At 34.1% G+C, this 22563-nt stretch overlaps 1 protein-coding gene across 4 annotated transcripts in view; it reads right to left on the bottom strand.

Moving 5' to 3' along the window:
* CCNT2 (cyclin T2) overlaps nucleotides 1-22563 on the bottom strand; it is a 39774-nt gene that overhangs the window by 14316 nt on the left and 2895 nt on the right. For 3 of the 4 annotated variants that reach the window (XR_005218717.1, XM_037848972.1, XM_037848973.1), the window contains exons 3-5: nucleotides 4874-5002; nucleotides 3149-3209; nucleotides 1152-1214 (exon numbers count right to left, since the gene is read on the bottom strand). Coding sequence is in view for 3 of the 4 variants with exons in the window: in XM_037848972.1 (XP_037704900.1) it covers nucleotides 1152-1214; nucleotides 3149-3209; nucleotides 4874-5002 (253 nt within the window). In the remaining variant the exon portion in view is untranslated. Of the gene's footprint in view, nucleotides 1-1151; nucleotides 1215-3148; nucleotides 3210-4873; nucleotides 5003-7474; nucleotides 7640-22563 lie in introns of all 4 variants that reach the window. The other variant, XM_037848974.1, reaches the window with a different exon arrangement.

The raw sequence follows: 22563 nt of genomic DNA, 5'->3' as shown, positions 1-22563 counted from the left end.
TTAAAGATATTCCAGTCACAAAGGATAGCATGTGCTATTAGGATTAAAAAGGGATTTTAGAAGTTAGTTTGAAATGATGACACTGTGGTATCAGATTATATATATATATATTTAAATACAGCCATTAATGTAATAAAATCCTGCCTGGACATAAAATGAATTCAATTTAGAATGAATAAAGTGTGAGACTATTTAGGTAAAAACTAAATAAAATAAAACAAGGCTTTCAAGAGTCTTACCCATTTTGTTTAGCATAGACCTAAAGAAGTGTGGTGGTGAAAGAACGAAAATGCAAAATTTCATTTTCAAAAAGTAACATAAAAAGGCACAGTAAAGGTCACAGTGGTTGCTATTACTTCATACACTTCAAATGGCAAATAGGAAAAGCAGGAGAAGAAGCATAACAACATGCAACTGTGTAAAAAATGTTTCTAGGATGCAACAACAGATACACATGATTCACTAATAGGAGCAGAAAAATGTACTGCATGCTTTACAAGCAGTAAAGTAAAACAATGCAAAAACTGTACTCCTGTTTATAAAGGTTTATACACAGGCACATCACAAACTATATCATGCTATACTATATAATTATTTTCCCAATATACATGAAAAGAAAAACATTTTTAGTAATGCTAAAGAACTTTGAAAAAGGTATTAAATCATTTTGGTTCAAACGAATATGGGCAAAACATTTCCAAAAATGACAAAACAAATACGCTAACAAAGCAATTTTTATCTGAAAGATTTGAAGTTACCTCAAAATCCTTAAACTAATCATTCTTCAAGAAGCCAATGAAAATCTCACATACACCAGAAATTAATACTATTTATTGCACCAGTATGTTACTGGCCACAGCTTAAATATTAACTGATATGGGAGTGGCAGAGCCTAATATGGGGGAGTTGGAGGAGAGGATGGAGGGAGCCCTCCAATTTTTAACAAGACTCTTCACCTAGTTTAGTAGGTAGAACCATAAACAGAACTAGAGATATAGGAAGATGTAGAGCATAGTAAAAATGCTTCAAAATGACATTTCTCCCATTTTAATAAAACTCAACAGAAGGTTAGAAGCACAAAATAGCATCCAAATCAATTACAGATGATCAAAAGCATTCATACTCATGGTAAAAGTTCAAAGATCACTTACCTCTTACTAACTGGGTACATTTCACCACATCTGTGTGTGGGTGTTCAATGGTGATTTCAAAACCTGAAATAAAAAGAACTGTTTTTCCCCAACCACTTACCTTCTATAATACCCTATTTCAGAAATGCCATTCATCATATAACCATATACATAATATATATTTTTCATTATTAGAAAATCCAAAGACAAAATTATTTCTCATCAATGCCAAGCTCATTATATATCCAATGATGAGAAACAATTTCTACCAAAACACTGCACTGATTATGAAAATAAATATTTGAAGATCAGGAGATATTCATTAAAAATTCTTGAATTATAATTAATTTAGGATTATCTTCAAGAACATTTTTCAAAAAGATAGTCTTTGGATCACAGTGGTAGAAATGACCTTTTAAGTGATACAGTCCTCCTATTTTCTTACCATGTCTTAGCTCTAAGGGGTCTCAACCAGGTAGTTTGTAACTGCATTTCATTAATTAAAATTATTACAGTAAGCTAACCACCTAGATCTAAAGATTCATTAAATCATAGTTGCTAAAAGTCTTCATTGTCCAATCAATCCTTAGGAAGGGTAGGGTTTTTCCTTTAATTAAAACAGGATGCTGTATCTAAAGCCTTCATTTATAAAGTTACTGTGGAACCTTTCTATTGCAATTAAATCTGCAATATAATACTTTAAAGAAAGCCACAGAGGCATATCTTCGAAATTCTAATGTTCCCCTTAAATTAATGCTCTTCATTCTTTTTGCTTAAGAATCTGTTCTAAACAATATGGATATCATACAAAGATTTTATACAACAGTAAGTATATTAATCGTTACATAATATAATTTCTAATTATTCATCTTCAATCTTCATTATTACATAAATGTTTGCAACTTTTCCATTACATACATATTTACATAACAAACAATAATTATTGAAAATCATTGGATTTGGAGGGAATGAAAAGAAAATTCTCACTTTTATTGTATCTTTTTTTGTTATAAAAACTTCAAACAAGCTCCTTTTTATTAAAATAAAAAGAATCTGTCATGATGAGAAGCTGTGCTGATAATCATACCTCTATTTAACACTTGGGAATGTTGTAATGAAATAAAAATAACTATCATAATCAATAACTAGGTATGTCATACAAACTATGCGGCAAATGGTTATCTTTCATCTTCAAATTCACCACGCAAGGCAGGTATTATTATTCCACTGTGCACATACAGAATGGAGGTACAACAGGTATAGAAACTTTGCCCACATTTATAAAGCAAGTCAGAGGCCTGCAGATTTAAAACCAGATCTCCTGAAAGCCCATGTTCTTCTTACCACACCGTTCTAGGTTCTTCCAAAGTAAATACAGGAGTTCCCAATTTTACATGGAAACTGCCACCACTTAACTATGATTTTAGGCAAGTCAATCTACTTAGGTGTCAGTATCCTCAATAGTAGAGACAAAGAGTAAATGCTTTTTAAAGATTGCTTAAATTGCACGAACCTTGCATGAGACAATGTTCTAAATGTTTCTAAAAGTAACTACTTTTAGAAAAGGATGACTAACATTTAAATAATTGTCATACTTTTGAAGACGATGTGCTATATTCATTAAATACTGACTCTAAGCTCTAAGAGAGCAAGGACTGCTGTGTATGTTTGTAGACATTACAATCATATGCCAATAGTCCTAAAGGGCCAGTATATATTCAGCGCCAAGCACAGTGCACAGGCTGAATGAATACAAAAACAAGTTATGGTTCAGTCACTCAACTCTCTGACAACCTTAGAAAATACACTGAAGGCTATGTTTACCATTCAAATTATGACAAATCAAAATTACTTAGAAAACTGGTTTCCTTGTAACTTAGGCAGTACTATTCTGGTCCAAAAACTTCCCTTAAAATAACTTCTTCCAATGATAAAATTATTCCAGAAATACTCTTTTCATTTAGTTGGAATACTGCAACAAAGAACACAAAAAAGTAATATCGCACGTAAGTACATACCTAGTGTTTGTAGCATTATGGTTTCAAGTATAACCAGTTCTTGAGTCTGTTGAAGGTAAGCCTGCCATGTAAAAATTATAATATTAAAATGTTTAAGATAAACACTGTTACATTATGGGACCATTAAAATCTCTGAGAATTATAGATTGATTACAAAAGAACTACAATAGCTTAGAAATATGGGGAAATAAATTGAAGACAATAGAGAAAGCATATTTTCCACAACAAATCTAAACTGAATTATTTTCTAATACAGGAAATGTAAAGAAAGCAAAAACCAAAGCAAACCAAAACAGAAGATAACATGAAAGGGGAAAGGTTAATCGATAAAAAGAAATCTACAAGTCCGTAACGTAAAACTTAATCTAGGCATTTAATAGTCAGGCACTTCAAGACACATTAAGCATAGGAAGCACAAAACCCGGTAAGGAGATCAAATTTGAATCTGGAATAAGAAAACAGAAATAAAGAAAAGAATTATAAACTCCTTCTACGATATTTCATGTGGTAACTCCTTGAAAGTCACAGCAAATCAGTGAGCTAGTTTTGGAATTAAGACCCCCTTCTCAGGAAAGACAAAATAAAATAAAAATATACCTTCAAATCTCTAGATTAAAAGAAATTTCAGACACAAAATGTCAAAATAATGTACCATATACCATGGGGACATATATACCAGAGGATTTTCTCCCCCAAGTTCAATCTTTAATGGTTCCTCTATTGCAATTACTTTTGGGAAGAAAAGGTATGAAAAACTTTAACCTACCTTCCTGTTCTTAGATCAAGACAATTAGCTAAGGTGATAAAGAAATAATATATCATACCTAAATATTCATGTATATAAGAACATATTGTTAAATCCAGAGACTGAAAGCTAATTTTACTGATGCCCCACATTTTCAAAATGTCACTGAGCTGATTTTTAAAACAAGAGATTTCTATTATCTGAACAATACTATACTCACAAGAAATAAATTGGAATTAGTGTAAGTTAAAAGAACCATATTTGAATAATCACAAACTCCACATTATTTAATGGCTACAATAGTATTTTACTCCCTCAAAGCCAACATCTAATATATAATTTGTCATCAATAAAATCATACTTCCATAAAACTTAATCTGGACCTTAAATTGACCCAAACCAAACTGAATTAATATAATCTGGTTGTCATTCAATGGCTAAAGGTTCCTGATAAGTAACTCATCTAACATAACAGTGCTAGAAAAATGACTTTATTATCCTTTAGGAAAATTAAAACACTTAAAAAAAAAATGCCAGTCACAAAAGCACAGTATCAGGAAGATTAGTTCATAAATGCATCAAAACAACTCTTTAAAATAAATAGACTAATAACTAGTCTAGAGGCAAATCCAGAGGTTGTTCTATTCCTTCATCTACTGACAATTTGTTATGAGAGAGTAATTTATCCCCTGGTCTCAAACACAAACGGAGGTGATATGTCTTACTCTTTACATACATCACAAATTTGTTGTGAGGATAAACAACAAAATGTGAAACACTGAGAAGTGCCTCTGTATTGAAGTACTCTGAATCAAAGCCTTATATGACATATGTTTCTGCCAGGTTGCTTTCTGGTATTACATTTCCTAAATAGCAATAGAAAGCAGCAGCATTTGGAAAGCAACGCTAATTGAAGTGCATGTTTACTAGGCCTAAATTATGAAAAGTTTCAAATTTACAAAGGAAAACCAAAAACATACATCACATTTAGTATCCAGCAGTGGCTCTAGAGGATGAAGACAAGCATGTGCTACTTTGATAACATGTTCAAGTTTTCGAGCTTGTTCTTCCACTTTTGCAGCCAAAAATAATGCGGTAGGTGATATTATCTGCAGAAAAGATAAAAATTTGGTGATTTTAAAACAACTAAGTTTTGAAAAAACTTTTTAAGGGGGTTGGGTGTGCAAGCAAAGGAATCCAATATTAACAGTATGATTTCAACTTGGGCTATGACAAGACTGATTAAGAGTTTTAATAAAGTTATTCACTAAAAAAACTAGTTACCCCATCTATATCTGTTATATTTGTTTCACAAGCAGAACACCAAAGAAGAAAAGAGAGAAGACTTATACTTTAGCTAAATAAGAAAAAATTTAAATGAGATTAATCTGCACTATGGCAGAAAAGGGAAAAGAAGGAGGAGGAAGAAACTAAGGAAGCCATAGTTTTAAAAAGGACGAAAATTGTGTAAAGTCTACCTATTGTACTCTCTTTTACATAGGGTCACTACTTTTCTAGGGCTCTTAAATTAACCAATGATTCATTGTATGACTAAGAGATACACAATCTTGGTTTCAGGGACAGGAAAAGGAACTACAGAGCAAAGCAAGGAGAAGAGGCTGCTGAATGTGAAATTGCTACTTAATATCTCTATTCACCACAGTGATATTAAAAGCAACTTAACAAAAACATGTAAGATAAGCCAATAAAGTAGAAACTGCGAGCAAAAAATTAGCAATTTCTTCTTAGCTTAATAACTTATGTTCTTGGGATAGAAGTACAAGGACATACAAAGATATTGACTAAGACCGCCAATTTTGAGTAAATATTTACCTAAAAAGTTAGTAATAAATCAAAGAATTCCTGACTCAGAAAATAGGCAGACTGTAAATTCAAATAACATTCTAAGATTACACTAGAAAAATTTCTCACTGAATGGCAATTCTAAACGTCGAGATTCAGGTACATATTTTTCAGAAGAAGAACATCTTAGTCTCACTGTATCTTGGGGGGGGGGAGTATGTCTCATTAGTCACTACATAGAATAATACCCTCCCCCCACCAGAGAGAGAGATAGAGAGAGAGAGAGAGGGAGGGAGAGAAGGAGAGAGGGAGAGAGAGAGGAAAACTGATACCAGGGAGGCATAAATCATGCCACCACAAAATTTGGGTAGGTAACATAAATTTCTGATATAGGAGAAGGTAGGCTTTTTCCTTTAAGACCTTTTAAAGCAATCAACTTACAAATACTGCAGAGACATAAAACTTATCCACTGATTTTTGAAAGGGACTTTTGCAAATGAGCAAACTGAATAATAATAATTTTGAGCAATCTCTTCCAGCTGTAAAACTCTTTAAAACAGACCTAAAATCAAGTTTGGCTTCCAACTACGCGAAATAATATTATAACTTTAAAAGGACTGGACAATTTCAATTCATTTCCACATTTTGAAATTGAAATTACTACAAGGAAAAAACTGAGAATGCTAAAAAACAGCAACTTTATTCTTAGTTTTCACAGATCTGAATAAACCAATTATTTTTTGCAACAGATTTACTTAAGCAACTTTAAAATGTTAATATTCTTCAAATAGGAGTCTTCCAGGGTAGAAGGTAGACTAAGAGATAGAAAGGATGAAGAAACTGAGAGCAGAAAGTATTTCCAACCTGTTATTTTCCCATGTGCTTAAAATTTCCTAACTCTACCACCTATTTTGATTAATTCTTTTTCTATTTAAAAGCTTACATGAAAGATCACCTCATCCCTAGGTAAAGTTCCTGACAGAGTGTAATGCCCTCTTCTATTCAATAGGCATCTATGCATACCTCTATCATCATACTTATACTATATTCTAAATGCTGTTTATTAGTTTTGTCTGCCCGTCTATAAGCTACTTGAACAAAGAGACTGAGTTATTCATTTGTTGTTTCTACTATCTAGCATTGTGTGGTTGTTATTAGTAAACTTGCTGAATGACTGAGATGTGGATAATTATATAAAAAAGCATCAATATTAAATTAATATTACAAATGCCACAATAAAGATCTGAGACACTATCAACATAAGAAAAGCAAGAGACATCAATATCATGAAGTTACTGTTTCCCACAATCTCTCATTTATTATCCCCTTTATGTCTACGAGGGAGAATGACTAACCCTGACCCTTTTTCCCCTCCTTCAAATGCTAGTACTACTTATCAAAGAGTGAAGCAATAAAGGCTCAAGTCAAAATTCAAATTGGATTGACTTGAATAGTTAAAACTTCTTTTCCAACTGCCAGATGGTCCAATTTCTCTTGCTTGCCTAAACACTTATGAAAGTCTCCAATGAGCTTTTCTTGGTAAAATCTCATAAGACCCAGCCACAACATCCTTTTCAAACTTTTAGGGGTAGTGTTAACTGTAAGACTCAATATCAAGAAATACTTTCAAACTACACAGCTTTTCCTTAAAAGATGGTCTCAATGGAAACCAAGAATGTGTACTAATAAATGATTCTAAAATTTTGCTAATAATTTAAAAAATTAGATACTGAGGGAGCAAAATAGTGATCTTCAGGATAGATTCCTGGTTTATTTACCCATACTCCTCACAGAAGTCTTTGTTCCCTCTAAACAGGGCTCAATTCTCATCCTCCTCCAGTGCAACACTAATACCCAACACTCTTCCAAAGTTCCTGGTGAAATCCACTAACTCCATTCATATTTCCTCCTCTATAGCCTGCAAACATTTTACTCCATCAGGGCTGTAAAAACAAAACAAAACAAAACACCTTTTTAGACAAATACTTCATGAATAAACACGTGAGGCTTTAATTTTAAGGATGACTATGGAAGGGGATCAAACTAGGTACTATTGCTTTTTATATGGAAGGCTGTTTTGTTGTGTGACTTATTAAAAAAGAAAAGAATTCCAAAAGTTTTGAGTAATAGTAATATTACTTGGCCCATGGCTTATAAAGATAAGCATAATACTTTTAAAGGCAACAAGCATTCACTGGCACATGCAAATGTGATTCAAAGTCAAGAATTCACACCAATATTGTTGGAGGAATACAGATACTCAGTGTGAACAAAACAAGAGTTTAAAGTACACGGGTGCAAGGACTATCTTTGTGTTCTGGTACCCAGTTTAATCAACTTTGTGAAATAACTGTAACTAAAGGGAAGAAACATTGATTTTAAAATAGTGTCCACAGTTTGTCACTCTAGCATATGTACAACTATGTCAAAGGGATATTACATTCTCAAAACAAGACAAATTTCTACAGAAATATACCATACAGTTCTTGGAAGGGGAGGAAGTAGAGGTGATGAAGCCAGCTGTAGCACAGTAGTCAGACTGCCTCAGTAGAATCCTGGCTACCTGATATTTGACTAGCCTAGGTAAATTATTCTTTGTGCCCCAGTTTCCACATCTGTAAAATGGGAGAAAGTACCTGCTTATAAAGTTGTAGTGAGGATTAAATGAATCAATGTACGTAAGGCACTTAGAATAGTAGCTGGAACATAGCATTATAACTCTATGTTGAAAAATTAAATAACAATTGTATATTGTCAGCCTTGGTCCTAAATTTAAAGTGGCTTAACAAGCTTATTTGTTTTTATTCTCTTCTTTCTTGCTCACATGTTTCCCTTCAGTTATGAATATAACTGTTGAAATTACTCTTAAAGTTTCACTGTAGTCCTAACTATGCAGATTCAAATACTGAAATTAAGATACTTGACATTACTCTTCAATGACTGACACCTGTATTCCTCTCTTCCCTTCTCCCTCCAGTTGTTTTCACTTCTCTTTTTCTATTCCTTAGGATGTTTCCACTCCTTGATCTGACTCCCTTCCTTCTCCATCTTTTCTCCCCTGGCCCACTCTTGGCTGCTGTCTCCCCTCTGCTCACGAGGCTTCCACTGGTGATATTCTTCACTCTCCCTTGCTGGATTCAACCTTGATAGCTGGAGGCAAGGTCAGCTTGAATGAACAAATAACCTGAGTAATTTCTAAGTCATTGAAGAGGGCTGTATCAGTCACTTTCATATGTATCATTCTGTACAATAAGTGCTGCTTCTGTGTTCCTTATTGTTTTAACAGTTAATTTTGTGTATGCACTTTGATTGTACACTTGAATTAAAGAACTAGCCATAGCTTTACTATTCAATTGAAATCTCTTAATCCAGATAAACCTCAACACAAACAGAGAAAAGGCTTCCTTCCAAGTCTACTTTCCATTTTCTAACACCTTAACAAGATGCTCATTCTAATCTGTTCTCGTGTTTCATCTTTAGGTTCTACTAAATGGCTGGTGAAACCATTTCTCTCTTGTCCCTTAACTGCCCCCAACACATACCACAGCCCAACTAAGATTAGAAAAACTATTTTCTGTGCTTTGGGGAAAGGGCTTCACTAATAAATAACCAGAGAATTATCCATCCAGAACTCCATACTCAAAAGCAGCATACTGTAGCTAAAACCTGGAGAAGTTTAATGCCTATTCCCAAACTCGAAAGGCAATAGCTTCCTGCTATGCTGAATGTTTCTCTCTACTCCCCAGAACTGATTATAGAAATACTTGGTTTATACTTCGTCATTCACGCCTGCTCTCTCAGACTTGTATTCCCTAAAGAAGTAATAGCTCACCAGAGCCTGACTGTTTGAAGATCCCAAGTGAAGATATAATGTTTAAGTCTGGCACTTACTTTTACTACTAAACAAAGATGATTTCATTTAAGCCACAAAACAACTCCGTGGGTTAAGTACTATCATTGTCCAAGGAACTATGGCACAGAGATAGGAAGTAACTTGTCTAAGGTCAAATTGTTAGTATGTAAGGATGCCAGGATTCAAACCTAAGTAGTTTCCAGAGATCATCTTCTTAATCCCTATGTTTAACAGGCTATACTGCTAACTTATGCAATGATAATTGTACATCATTATCTGAGCTACTTGTTATTCATTCTTGTATCAGTCAGTGTAGGCTAGGTTATGCTGTATTAAAAAGCAACTTCAAAATCTTTGTAGCTTACAACAAATGTTTATTTTTGCTCTCATTCTGTCTACTATGGGTCAGCTAACCCTCTGCTCCTTCCTGTCTTCATTATTATAAAATTCTTAGAAGAAAACATATGGATAAATCTTCATGACCTTGGACTTGACAAAGGATTCACAGATAGGACACCAAAATAAACAAATAAAATTAAATAAATAAACTAGCTGGTTTAAAAACAAAAACAAAAACCAGATGGTTCTAAGTATCACAATCCAAAACTTGGAAATCACCTGCCTAAGGCTATAGTTTAGGAAAACTGGTAATGGTATATAACCTTAGCAAAAGCATACAGAAAGAGAAGGCAAAGGAGAAACTCAGTTATAACGAAAGACAAGGGGATTACAGCTCCAAAAAAAAAACAGAAGAGGATTAGGTCAAAATTTCTACCTGCTGTGCTGAGAACACTGGCATTAAAGTGTTTTCACAATTGTCATAAGCTCAGTCTGGCATTTTAGTTGTTTTCTTACCCATGTAAATATGTGTAAATGTAATACCATCACACAAGTAAATTTATAAAGAGAATTTAAAAAATCTTCAGGCTGGATGTTATTTGGGACATCTAATTATATTTTAAAAGAGAGCTGGCTAAGACTTGCTGCCCTCCCCTCTGTGTGGGCATGGCTCCCAGGGATGAGCCTGGACTCTGCATCATGGGATTGGGAGAGCCTTCTGGACCAAAAGGGGGAGATAAGGCAAAATAGAATTTTGGTGGCTGGGAGGTTTCAAATGGCATCGAGGTCATTCTGAAGGTGGTTCTTGTGCACTGTATAGATACCCCTTTTAGTTTTCGGTGTGTTGGAATGGCTGGAAGGAAATACCTGAAACTGTTGAACTACAGTCCAGCATCCTGATTCTTGAAGACGATCATGTAACTATATGGCTTATACGGTGTGACTGTGTGGTTGTGGAAACCTTGTGGCTCGCACTCCCTTTGTGAGCAGAAAAAAGGGGGACCAGAGGTAGATGAATGATGGCGGTGGTAGGGAGTGGATATTTTGGGTGTTCTTTTCTGCTTTTGTTTTTGTTTCTTGGGGTGATGAAAATATTCAGAAGGTTGATTGTGGTGATGAATACACAGCTATGTGATGATGCTGTGGATAGCTCATAGTACACTTTGAATGACTGTATGGTATATGAATGTATCTCAATGGAATCACATTAAAAAAAGAGCTGGCTTAATAAAAGCTGGAAAATAATTGTATTCAGTATTGCTGAAAAGCAGTACTGCCTAAGAGAATTAGGCTTGATTTTGACAGAGTATTTACTTTATATTTAAACAATATATTGAATATGCTGCAATATAACATTCATTGCAGAGTACCTCAGCATTATGAATTTGTTTCTAAAATGAAAAAAAAAAAATCAATGTGGAGTTTAAAGTACACTCAGCACATCATAGCTAAGATTACATTCTTCTTTATGCAGACTCGGCCCCTATCAGCCATAATATACACTCCACCCAAAAATACTACCTTCATATAGTTTTGTGAAAGAGGAATATTAACATTGCACAGGTATTAAAATATTCTACATAATCTTACAAAAGGCTACCTTCTTTCAGACTGCTAAACAAATAAGAACTACTGTAAAGATGGCAGTACTCCTCAAATTGATCCATGGACTCAGTGCAATCCTTATCAAAATTCCAGCTTCCTTTTTTGTGAAACTAACCAGCTGATTCTAAAATTCATATGGAAATGCAAAGGACCTAGAATAGCCAAAAAATCTTGAAAAAGAAGAACAAAGTTGGAGGACTCACATATCCCGATTTCAAAACTTAAGAAGCTACAGTAATCAAGACTATGTGGTACCAGCATAAGAACTAACATATAGATGATGGAACAGAATTGATAGTTCAGAAATAAACCCTTATGTTATATTCAGTTGATTTTCAACAAGATGCCAAGACAATTCAATGGGAGAAAAGTAGCAGTCTTTGCAACAAATGGTGCTGGGACATCTGGATATTCATGTGCAAAATAATGAACGGGAACCCCCTCTACACCACAGACAAAAATTAATTCACAAAGGATCACAGACCTAAATTTAAGAACTGAAATTATAAAAACCTAAGAAGAAAACAGGAATAAATCTCCATGACCTTGCATTAGGCAATGGTTTCTCAGAGATGACATCAAAAGCACAGGTGACAAAATGAAAATGTTTTGAATATCTTCAAATAATTGGACATTTATGCTGCAAACGATACCACCGAGAAAGTGAAAAAGATGACCCACAGACTGGGAGAAACTATTTGCAAATCATATATCTGATAAGGGACTGATATCCAGAATATATAAAGAACTCTTTCAACCCAGTAATAAAAAGACAAATGACACAATTAAAAAATAAAAAGATCTAAATAAACATTTTTTCAAAGGTACACAACTGGTCAATAAATATATAAAAATATGCTCAACATTATTAGCCATTAGGGAAATGCAAATTAAAACCACAAACTACCACTTAACAACCACTAGGATGGATATAATAAAAACAGACAGACAATAACAAGTATTGGCAAAGATGTGGAAAAATTTGAACACTTATACACATTGCTGACAGGCATATAAAATGGTGTGACTGCTCTGGAAAATAGTTTGCCAGTTCTTCAAGAGAACTGAAAACATAAATCCACACAAAATCTTTTACATGAATGTTCACAGCAGCATTATCCATAAGTAAAAAAGTGGAAACAACCCAAATGCCCATCAACTAATGAATGGAAAAATAAAATGTGGTATATCCACACAATGAAATGTTATTCAGCAACAGAAAGTAATGAAGTACTGATTCATAGTACAACATGAATGAAACCTGAAAATATTTTAAGACCATGTATTGTAATTCCATTTATATGAAATATCCAGAATAGGCAAATCTATAAAGAAAGAAAGTAGTTTAGGAGCTGCCCTGGAAGGGAGGGGGGAAAAGAGGAGCAACTGCTTACGGATATGGGGTATCTTTTTGGGGTGATGAAAATGTTCTAAACATACTGGGGTGACAATTGCACAACTCTGGGAATATACTGAATTATACATGTTAAATGGGTTAATTTTATGGTATATATCTCATAAAGCTATACAAAGGATTTAAAAAGGATTTTAAAGGATTTAAAAAGGAGCTAATGTTAAACACATCTATTTATTAGACATTTAAAAAATAAATTTAATGTACACAAACCCAAGTGTACTGCTAGTCATATAGAATATATATAAATAAATTATATTAGTTATTGAATTTTTTCACTTGACCAAAATCCATTTCAAGCATGGTCACATCACAATCAATACTGGTAACAATATGCATCCTAACCACGTATAACTTTATTGCACATTTATTAATTTAAAAGTAGAATTAGGTTTCAGTTTCAGAATTGATTTACACAATTATTTCAGAAAATCATTAATTTGCTTGTTTTGTTAGCAAAAATAACTTGAAGAGATGTTTACCATTTTTTCAACTTTTAAATGAACCCTCAATTTAAAAATTAGTTTGAATGTTCAATTTGTTGATGGAACAAATTTTTGCAGTGTAAACCTCAACTGTTATTTTATTTGTTGATGGATATAAATGTCTATAATTTCCATTGCTTCACTGCTATGACTTAAAAAAAAAAAACCCTATAGTTCAAACCAAGACTGTCAAATACAAATGAGTTACAAACAAAACTAAAAAATTTCTAGTAATCACATTAAAAAAGGAAATAAGGGATACTACTGTATTTTATTTAATCCCAAACATAGAATCCATATAAAAATATTAAAGTGATATTTTCCATTTTCCCATACTAGGTCTCTAATGTTTAACACTGACAGCACATCTTAATCCATGTGCTAATTTTTCAACAGTTAAATGCAGTCCTATCAAAACAATAAAGTTGTGTTTAAAAGAAAAGTATTTTCTATTGCTTAAGTTTTTAAATTTAAATTAAGTAAAATTTAAAAATGCATTTCCTCAGTGCACTATTAGATAACATAGGTTTAAACCCATAGTTGGTGTGCTGGTTTGAATCTTTTATGTACCCTATAAAAGACTATGTTCTTTTAATCCACTCTTGTGGGGGCAGACCTACTGTGGTTGGGACCTTTTGATTAGATTATTTCCACAGAAGATGTGACCCTGCCCTTTCAAGATGGGTCTTAATTAGTTTACTGGAGTCCTTATGAGAGCTCAGGGGGAGAGAGAGAGAGAGCCCAGAGCTGACACAGACCCAGGTGCTTGGAGATGCAGACATAAAGAGGTCTGCAGATGCTAAACCAAGAAATAATCCAGAATTTGCCCCTAGGGAAATGCAGGCAAGGACCCACAGGAGTGCGACACAAGTCCAGACACATTTTGGAGAAAGCCACTGAAATCTGAAGCTAAACCCAGGAGAAAGGTTCAGCAGAGCCAGTCTCATGTGACAGATGAACCCTGGATACCATCAGCCTTTCCTCATAGAAGGTACCTACCTCTTGATGCCTTAATTTGGACATTTTCATGGACTTAGAACTGTAAATTTGCAACTTAATAAATCCCCACTGAAAAACCAATCCAGTTCCGGTATACTGCATTTCAGCAGCTTTAGCAAACCGGAATAGCTGGTATTCTGAAAAGTCATTAAAACTATATTAATACAAAACAGATTAAAATGTATTAAATGTTCATAACTTACCACAAAACCAGCTCATAAGTTACCAAAAAACACAGCTCAAACTGACTACTGTTTCTAGCCATTTCCACATTAGACAAGTTTAAATAAACCACTGAGTATTCTCTTTCTCTCCTACTAGAAACCCTTTAGGGAAAGTGCTATGTATGTCTTATTTATTTAAAAGAAAATAAATCCCATCTTTGTATACTGTTTGTCACATTACTACACACTCAATGTTTGGGCAAGAAATATAATCATAATATATAGCACACTGTTACTAAGTAAAAGCCATTGTAGTGCCATTAGAAATGAGTATACCATCTCCTAAGGTGACTGAAGAAAAACTTTTAATTGTTTACCTAAGGATTCTGAGAAGACAGTAGATGTGGCACCCAAATCCCCACAGAAAAATAAAGCAGCAAGACAGAAACACCAAAAGCTCATCAATATTAGCATCTGAGCAGCAGATGCAAAGGGAAGCAACTGGGCATGTGCCAGACCTGATAAAAGAACCTCAAAATAGCCAACAGACATTCACTGGAAACCCTGGTGGGCCAATGTGACAACAGAATCTGAAACTGGGAGGAATTCTGCATGGACGCACAGTGGGGGTATTTAAGAGGTCTACAGCAAGGCCTAGAAGATTAAAAATATCTTCTATGTACTTTCAAAATTTATCTGCCAGGACTCTCTTCCCAGGCAGGGTTTCATACTGAAGAGAAACCTATGGGAGCAAAAGCAAAATTGGCAGGATAGGGACAAGGAAAAGGGAAAATAAAAGTGCAGAAGGGGAACAGACGTTAAGACACCACAGAAATCAAGCTGTCATACTTCTGAATAGTACATGAAAATGACAGAAAAATGATCCTTGTAAAGTGAGACAAACTACCCAAAGAACCTCCCTCTGCAAGTTCAGGGAAACTACATTCTCACAAAAGGGAGCAAAAGAAGAGTATTTAGCTCATACAAAGAAATTATTAAAAAAAAAAAAAAAATTAGAAGAGTTGTCCCTAAAGAAAGAAAATCACACTAGAAAGAATTGCTAAAGAAAACTGTAATGTACTTTCCAAACTAAAACATGTTAAGAAAAGGATTTAAAACACAAAAGAACAACAAAATTAAAAAAAAATATTTGAAATTATATACTGAAAGAGCACACCACACATCTGGGTATATCAACCCAGAACGACCAACTTCAAGACATACTGCAGTAAAATTACAGGATTTTAATGGAAAAAAAAATCCTCTGGGTATCTAGGCAAAAACAAGTGAAAGCAAATTAGACTATCACTAAACTGTAAGCAATGCTTTATGCCAGGAAAAAAAAATGTAGTTACATATTTAAGATATCCAAGGAAAGAAAGTGTGAGACAAGAATTTTATATCCAGCCAAACTGCCTGTAAGTACATCAACATGCAAGGATTCAGAGAATATTGTTTCCATGATCTTTAATAGAACTTCAGACAACTGAAATTACTATAGACTTCAGCATAAACACTGGTAGTGAACAATAAAACATATTGTTGCCACAGAACTAAAATTAAATGAGGATTAAAAGGGAGAGCTATTTTAATAGCTATATTAAGATTACATAAATGTAGACAACTCATTCAAACTAGGGGTGGGAGAGGAGAAATAGGGAGTTGCATTAGCTATTCTTATTAATTATACTGGTGGTGGTAGTACTGTTATTTGTGTAATGTGGATTAAGATACCAAGTAATTATGGGATATTTTAATTTTATTTTCCCATATTCTTAAGAACGAGGATTCTGGTTGTGAAAGAAAGTTGACAGAGATGTAATACAGAAGAGGTTAAGTAAAAACCTTGTTGTCTTGACCCAGATGACTCATGAGGTATTTAAAATATATATTTTAAAAATAAATACCTACAAAAATATGGTTAAAATACAGTTCATGTAATATATTTACTGTATAAATGAATACCAAATATATCAATGTGCAGAGTAAACATACTTACTATACTATATATTTCCTAGCTCTGTAGGAAATGAAGGAATGAAGTACTGATACATGCTGCAACATGGATCAACCTTGAAAGCCTAATGCTAAATGAAAGAAGCCAGTCATGATTCCTTTTATATGAAATGTTCAGAAAAGGCAAATCTAGAGACAGAAAGTAGATGAGTGGTGCCTAGGGGTAAGGAGTTTCTTTTTGGGGTAATGAAAATGTTCTAAAATTGATGTGGTGAGAGTAGCACAATTTTGTGAATACAGGCAAACCATTATTGCACTTCACACATATTGTGACTTTTACAAATAGAAGTTCTTTGGCAACCCTGCATCAAGCAAGTCTTTCGGCACCATTTTTCCAACAGCACATATGACTTCCTGTCTGTGTGTCACATTTTAATCAAGGTAGATACATTGTTCTTTTAGATAAAATGCTATTGTACACTTAGTATTTATGGCAACATTTGCTTTTTTGAGATAGTCTGGAACCCAACCTGCAATATCTCTGATGTACGCCTGTATACCAAAAGTCACCAAACCATATTTTCAAATGGACAAAATGTATAGTATGTGAATTACATCTCAACAAAGCTGTTAAGCATTAGTGCTAGACAAGCATCCTGCCTTTTCCATATGAACTGGACCAATGGGTAGCCAAATAGATGAATCGAAGCATTTCATTATACTAATAGTCCAATTAAAAAATGAAAAGACAGAATTAGAGTATCATTATTTTGCAATCCCCAGTGAAGTAAAGGATCCAGGTAATGATTATCAACAGCTGCTAACATGACAAAAAGAGAAACAACCAAACATTAGGTGCTTCCTGATGAAAGAACAAAACCTATAGTCTTGCCAAAGGGATTGAACATAAGCATGATCAAATTTCTGGATCCACCTGGCAATCTGCAGGCAATACAGAACAGAGAAACATGATAAACTGTACCACATATGCAATCAGCAAAATCCAGATAGTTGGAAACTCCACAAGGTCAAATGCCCTAGGTATCATCAACAGATAAAATTTAAGTGAAAGAAAGGGATTAAGGGAACACCTGAATATTGAATCTTAAAAGACACCAAAATTTTAATAATGGGCAAGATTAAACTCTGAGGTTTAGGGATACAGAATAAGGTAAAACTATAAAGATAATTAAGAAAGTTATTCTTACAACAGCGAGGACACTTACTACTTTGTGGAGGGAGGGAAAGGGGTTGAGAATGGGACAGGGCAGTGGAAGAGCTTCTGGGGTAGTTGACAAAGTCCCTTAAGTGGTGGTTACAAGGCTGTTTGCCTTACAATAATTCACTAAGTTATACACATTTGTTTGGTGTTTTTATTAAAAAAAACCAAAAACACAAAACACCTTATCTTATACATGCATAGTCATAGCACAGCATTAAAGAACAACAATAAAATGGAATATAATAGGATGTGAATAGGACCCAAAGGATAAAATCAGAGATAGCAATTTAGAAGTGGAAGAGGGGAGTTATATGGGGGAATGCTTTCTGAAGTAGTTGGAACTTCTGCTGGGTCTTAAAATCTAACAGATCATAGACAATGGAAAACAGAAGACACAGTAAGGAGAAAAAGAGATGCACAATGCATGAATGCTAGTTATACAAGAGTGAAGCATTACTGAAAGAAGAATTTGGGGCTCATAAAGAGGGTTTCATTGGACTTAGTCCTATAAGTAGTGATTTTGAGGAAAGCAAATTAAAATAATCTGAGAATATTTTCTTTATTTTATTTTATTTTTTTTTACTTGTCCAGTCATACATCTCCTCCTTAGAAATCACTGGCATCAAATACCAACCACATAATAGCTTCTGTGATTTGGGACAAGTCACTTTAACTGAGTCTGTTTCCTCAGGAGGATTAATATCTTATCTGTGAGGATAAATAAGACTAATATATATTGTAAAGTGCCTGTCACATAGTGGTATCTTAAATTTTCATCCATGCAATTTATATATGAAAAGGAACTTAGGAATCATCTAGTCTAACAATCTCAAATTTATAATATAGAAATGTGTTTAGTCAGTATCTACCATATTGGACAGCACAGATTCAGAACATTCCCATTATTACAGAAAGTTCTACTGGTCAGCACTGCAGTATTTCCAGGTAGTATTAACAGATTCGGGGTATAAGATTATTCTTGGATTAATTATTTTATTAAATTAAAAAGCAGAAGAACTGAGCTATAAATATCTACTCAAGAGTTCACAAGATACTTTACTACAGAAGGTAAATAAAGAAATGAAACATGCTGATTTGACTCCTATAAAACATGACCACAGTATGACAATGGATTATGAGATGCACAGGGGAAAAAGCAAAATTTAAACCAATGGTCTTCAACTTAGCAGGCATCAAAATCACCTGGGAAGCCTAAAGTAAAGAATCCCAGGTTCTACCACAGGTATTCTGATTCCATAGGTCTAAGGTACATCCCAGTAAAGCATATATTTTTAACAAGCATCCTGATAATTCTGGTGCAGGGAACTGGCGAGTCACACTTAACTCATCACAAAGGTTTTACAGATACTGCTTTCGTTGAGAAATTTCAGGGCAATGAAGCGATTCCTACAGATACTTGTGGAGAGAGGTACAGTGATAACTGCATGGGCCATGGAGTCCAGGTGTAGGTGTGATTTTTATTTTTGTCACCCTGTTGCTGTATGACTTCAGACAAGGTAATCAATCTTTACGATTCTTATCTTCTTTAAATGCATTAAAAAAGAGGCTATCAACCTCAAATAAATGTTTAAGAACTATATACCAAAGTAATTTTAAGAAGGATTAAATTAAAAACCAAAAAACCCCTTCCCATGAAATTATTACATAAACTAAAATATATATATATATAGGTGGATAATTATCTCTAGATAAACGTAATAAAATAAAGCAAAGTTAAAGGTTGGTGGATTTGATTACCAAAAAAACTTACGTCAAAAAATGCCATAAACAAAATTAACGTGGTATGAGAAATTCATTACAAGCTCAAACAAGAGGCTAAGAAACACATCAGTGCCTCTCAGAAGGGCAGCATTAATTAACGAACCAAATTTAAACTTTAAATTTTAGGAATACCAAAAGTTTCCTTAAAGTGTCCAATTAGAAAAAAGATTACAAATGTGCTCTTCATTCTTAATAAGGTCCTTGGGAATTACAGATGAATAGGTGCTATCTTACTAGAAGAGATAAAATTAAAAACTCAAAATTAATCTAGTGGATATAACATAGCTTTACTATTTCCTCTGCTTAGAACCTTCTCTCCTTCACTCAATATCACTCACCTCTTTAGGTTAACCTAGGGTTTCTCAATCTCAGCACTATTGACATTTTGGACTGGATAATTCTTTGTTGGGGGTGGGTGGTGGGTGGGTTGGGTTTGTCCTGTGCACTGCAGGATGTTTAGCAGCATCCCTGGCTTCTACCTGCTAGATGCCAGTAGCACTACTCTCCACCCCGCACTCCCCAGTTGTGACAACCAAATATGTGTCTCCAGACATTGCCAAATGTTCCTGGGGTGGGCGGTGGGGGCAAAACTGTTCCCAGTTGAGAACCACTGGGTCAACCTATACCATTCCTTCTGGTGCCATCTTAAAAACAGCTTCCCCAGAGTAGCCACATCTAACTCCAACTAGGACAAGTCTAATTCTCTATATTCCCATATTATGTTCTCAAAATATGCACCAAATCCAAGAACTGTGGGGGAAAAAAACCCTCTTTTGTGTGAAAAGGATATGTACATCTATGCATTACACATGCAAAAAATATTTCTGAAAGAATATACAAAAACTGTTACTAGCAGATGCTGCATGGTGAAGGTGGGGGCTTAGACTCTGAGTAGAAGATTGATTACATTCCCCTTTCTACCGTTTTTATTTACTATGTGTCTGTATTAACCTTTCAGTACAGTATATAGTATATATTGTATATAGAGAAAAATACAAAAGGATTTACTCAATAGATGTATGAGCAACAGGATTTGATTTGACAGATATTTGCTGAGTACTCCAGGTGAGGCATTCTTCTAGAAATGACGATACAACAGCAGTTTTAAAAATTGTAATGGGAGGGTACTAGCTTAGCAGAAAAAGAACAGACATTACGGGTACTTCTCCAGTTAGATTAAAAAAAAAATGGACCCTCCTCTGAATCATTAAAGCCTTTACAGGGGTAAAAAGGAATGCAAAAAGAACATCTTCAGATTTTCAAATGACATATAGTAGTCGAGAGCCAGGTCAATTGGGAAAGACTATAGTAAGCAACAAAGGGGTAGTCAAATTTTAGCACAAGCAAATACCAGTTTGCTTACGAGTAGCTGATCGATCTTTGTATAAAATGAAGCTCAAAAAATGACAAAAATCACATGTATTCTTAAAGTTATTATAGTCACTCCTTAAGACCATTAGTCCTGAGTACTATCGCAATCCAAGGACTCCTTAACCCAATGTATTCTCTTGGGACCTTAAATAGAACATTTAACCATGGCATATTATTTGCAGTTACATGATATTATTGCAATCACATTATAATGTGTATTAAATAATATACAATGTAATATATAATATTGTATTATTATAATATTACATGATTATATATAAAATTACATGATTGTTGTAGTTCAAGAAAGAGGTAATGGAATGGAGGAAAGAAGATTAAAATGACCACGAGGAATAGGGAGGACCTACGAGACGAGACCTATGAGCAGAAAAAAATACTTAGAAAAGGTTGTGCTCTTTACAATCTTAAGAGAACTTTAGTTAGACTTGAGATTGGTGTAAGAAACAAATGCATCATAAAGTTGACTAACCAAATTAATAAACTGAGTTCCTAAGAGAAGCTGGGTCAATATCTACTCCAAGGTTGACACTGGAGAAGATGCCCTCCCTCAGTACATACCTGGGAGGCATTGTAGGCCCCAGCTTTCTTTACTTATACTATACTTATACTTCACTAGACTGACCCATGAGCTTGATCCAGCAAGGTAATTCTAATCCCAATGACATAAAACTCCAATGCATCCAGTGTGTAAAGAAGAGATTTATCTAATTATTAGGTTACATATAAAAGTGATTTACTGTTCCTGAAGATGATTGTATAATAATGTAGATTACAAGAGGTGACAGTGTGATTGTGAAGGCCTTGTGGATCACACTCCCTTTGTCTAGTGTGTGGATGGATGGGTAGAAAAGTGGGGACAAAAACTAAATGACAAATAGGGTGGAATGGGGGGGATGGTTTGGGTGTTGTTTTTTTACTTTTATTTTTTATTCTTATTCTGATTCTTCCTGATGTAAGGAAAATGCCCAGAAATAGATTGTGGTGATAAATGCATAACTATATGATCGTATTGTGAACAGTTAATTGTATACCATGGATGACTGTATAGTATGTGAATATATTTCAATAAAACTGAATTTAAAAAGAAAAAAAAAGTGATTTACTGCTTACAGTGATCCAAACCTCCAGAGACTGACAATAGAACTCAATGATGAGACAGTTTCTGAGTCACCAACACACATGTTGACACTGATTTTACTTCTAAATAGAACAGTGCTGTGCTTTTCAAGGGGAATCTTACTTTTAAATTTGTTAACATGGGAAAATAAAATGAAGCCACTGCATGCCAAATAAAGACCTTTTAAAATTTTTAATATAATTAATACATATTATAAACTATATATAAATTGTCACTAGCATCTTAACATTTACACTTCTTATTCCATAGGGTTTAATTTACCTAATGGTGTTCAGTTTACTTGGTGGTGAAGGCTCATGATTTTTCAAAGTTTACTGACATTCCATTATAACCCTCTAAGAAAATTTTTCCCAATGATGTGAGTGAGTATGAATTTAAAAGTGACTCACATTCAATTTGAGACCACCCCTTCCACCCTAAAAGAATAGGGGAAGAAAAGATAAAAGAGTGATGAAAGTGCACCAACACAAATACTAAATTTTGTTATTGTAATAGCAAAAGTAAAAAAGACAATGGTT

This window comes from Choloepus didactylus, chromosome 9 (assembly GCF_015220235.1).
Source record: "Choloepus didactylus isolate mChoDid1 chromosome 9, mChoDid1.pri, whole genome shotgun sequence".
In the NCBI taxonomy this organism is placed as follows: Eukaryota; Metazoa; Chordata; class Mammalia; order Pilosa; family Megalonychidae; genus Choloepus; species Choloepus didactylus.
The sequence above is the reverse complement of the archived record's forward strand: the minus strand, read 5'-3'. Positions and strand labels throughout refer to the sequence as shown.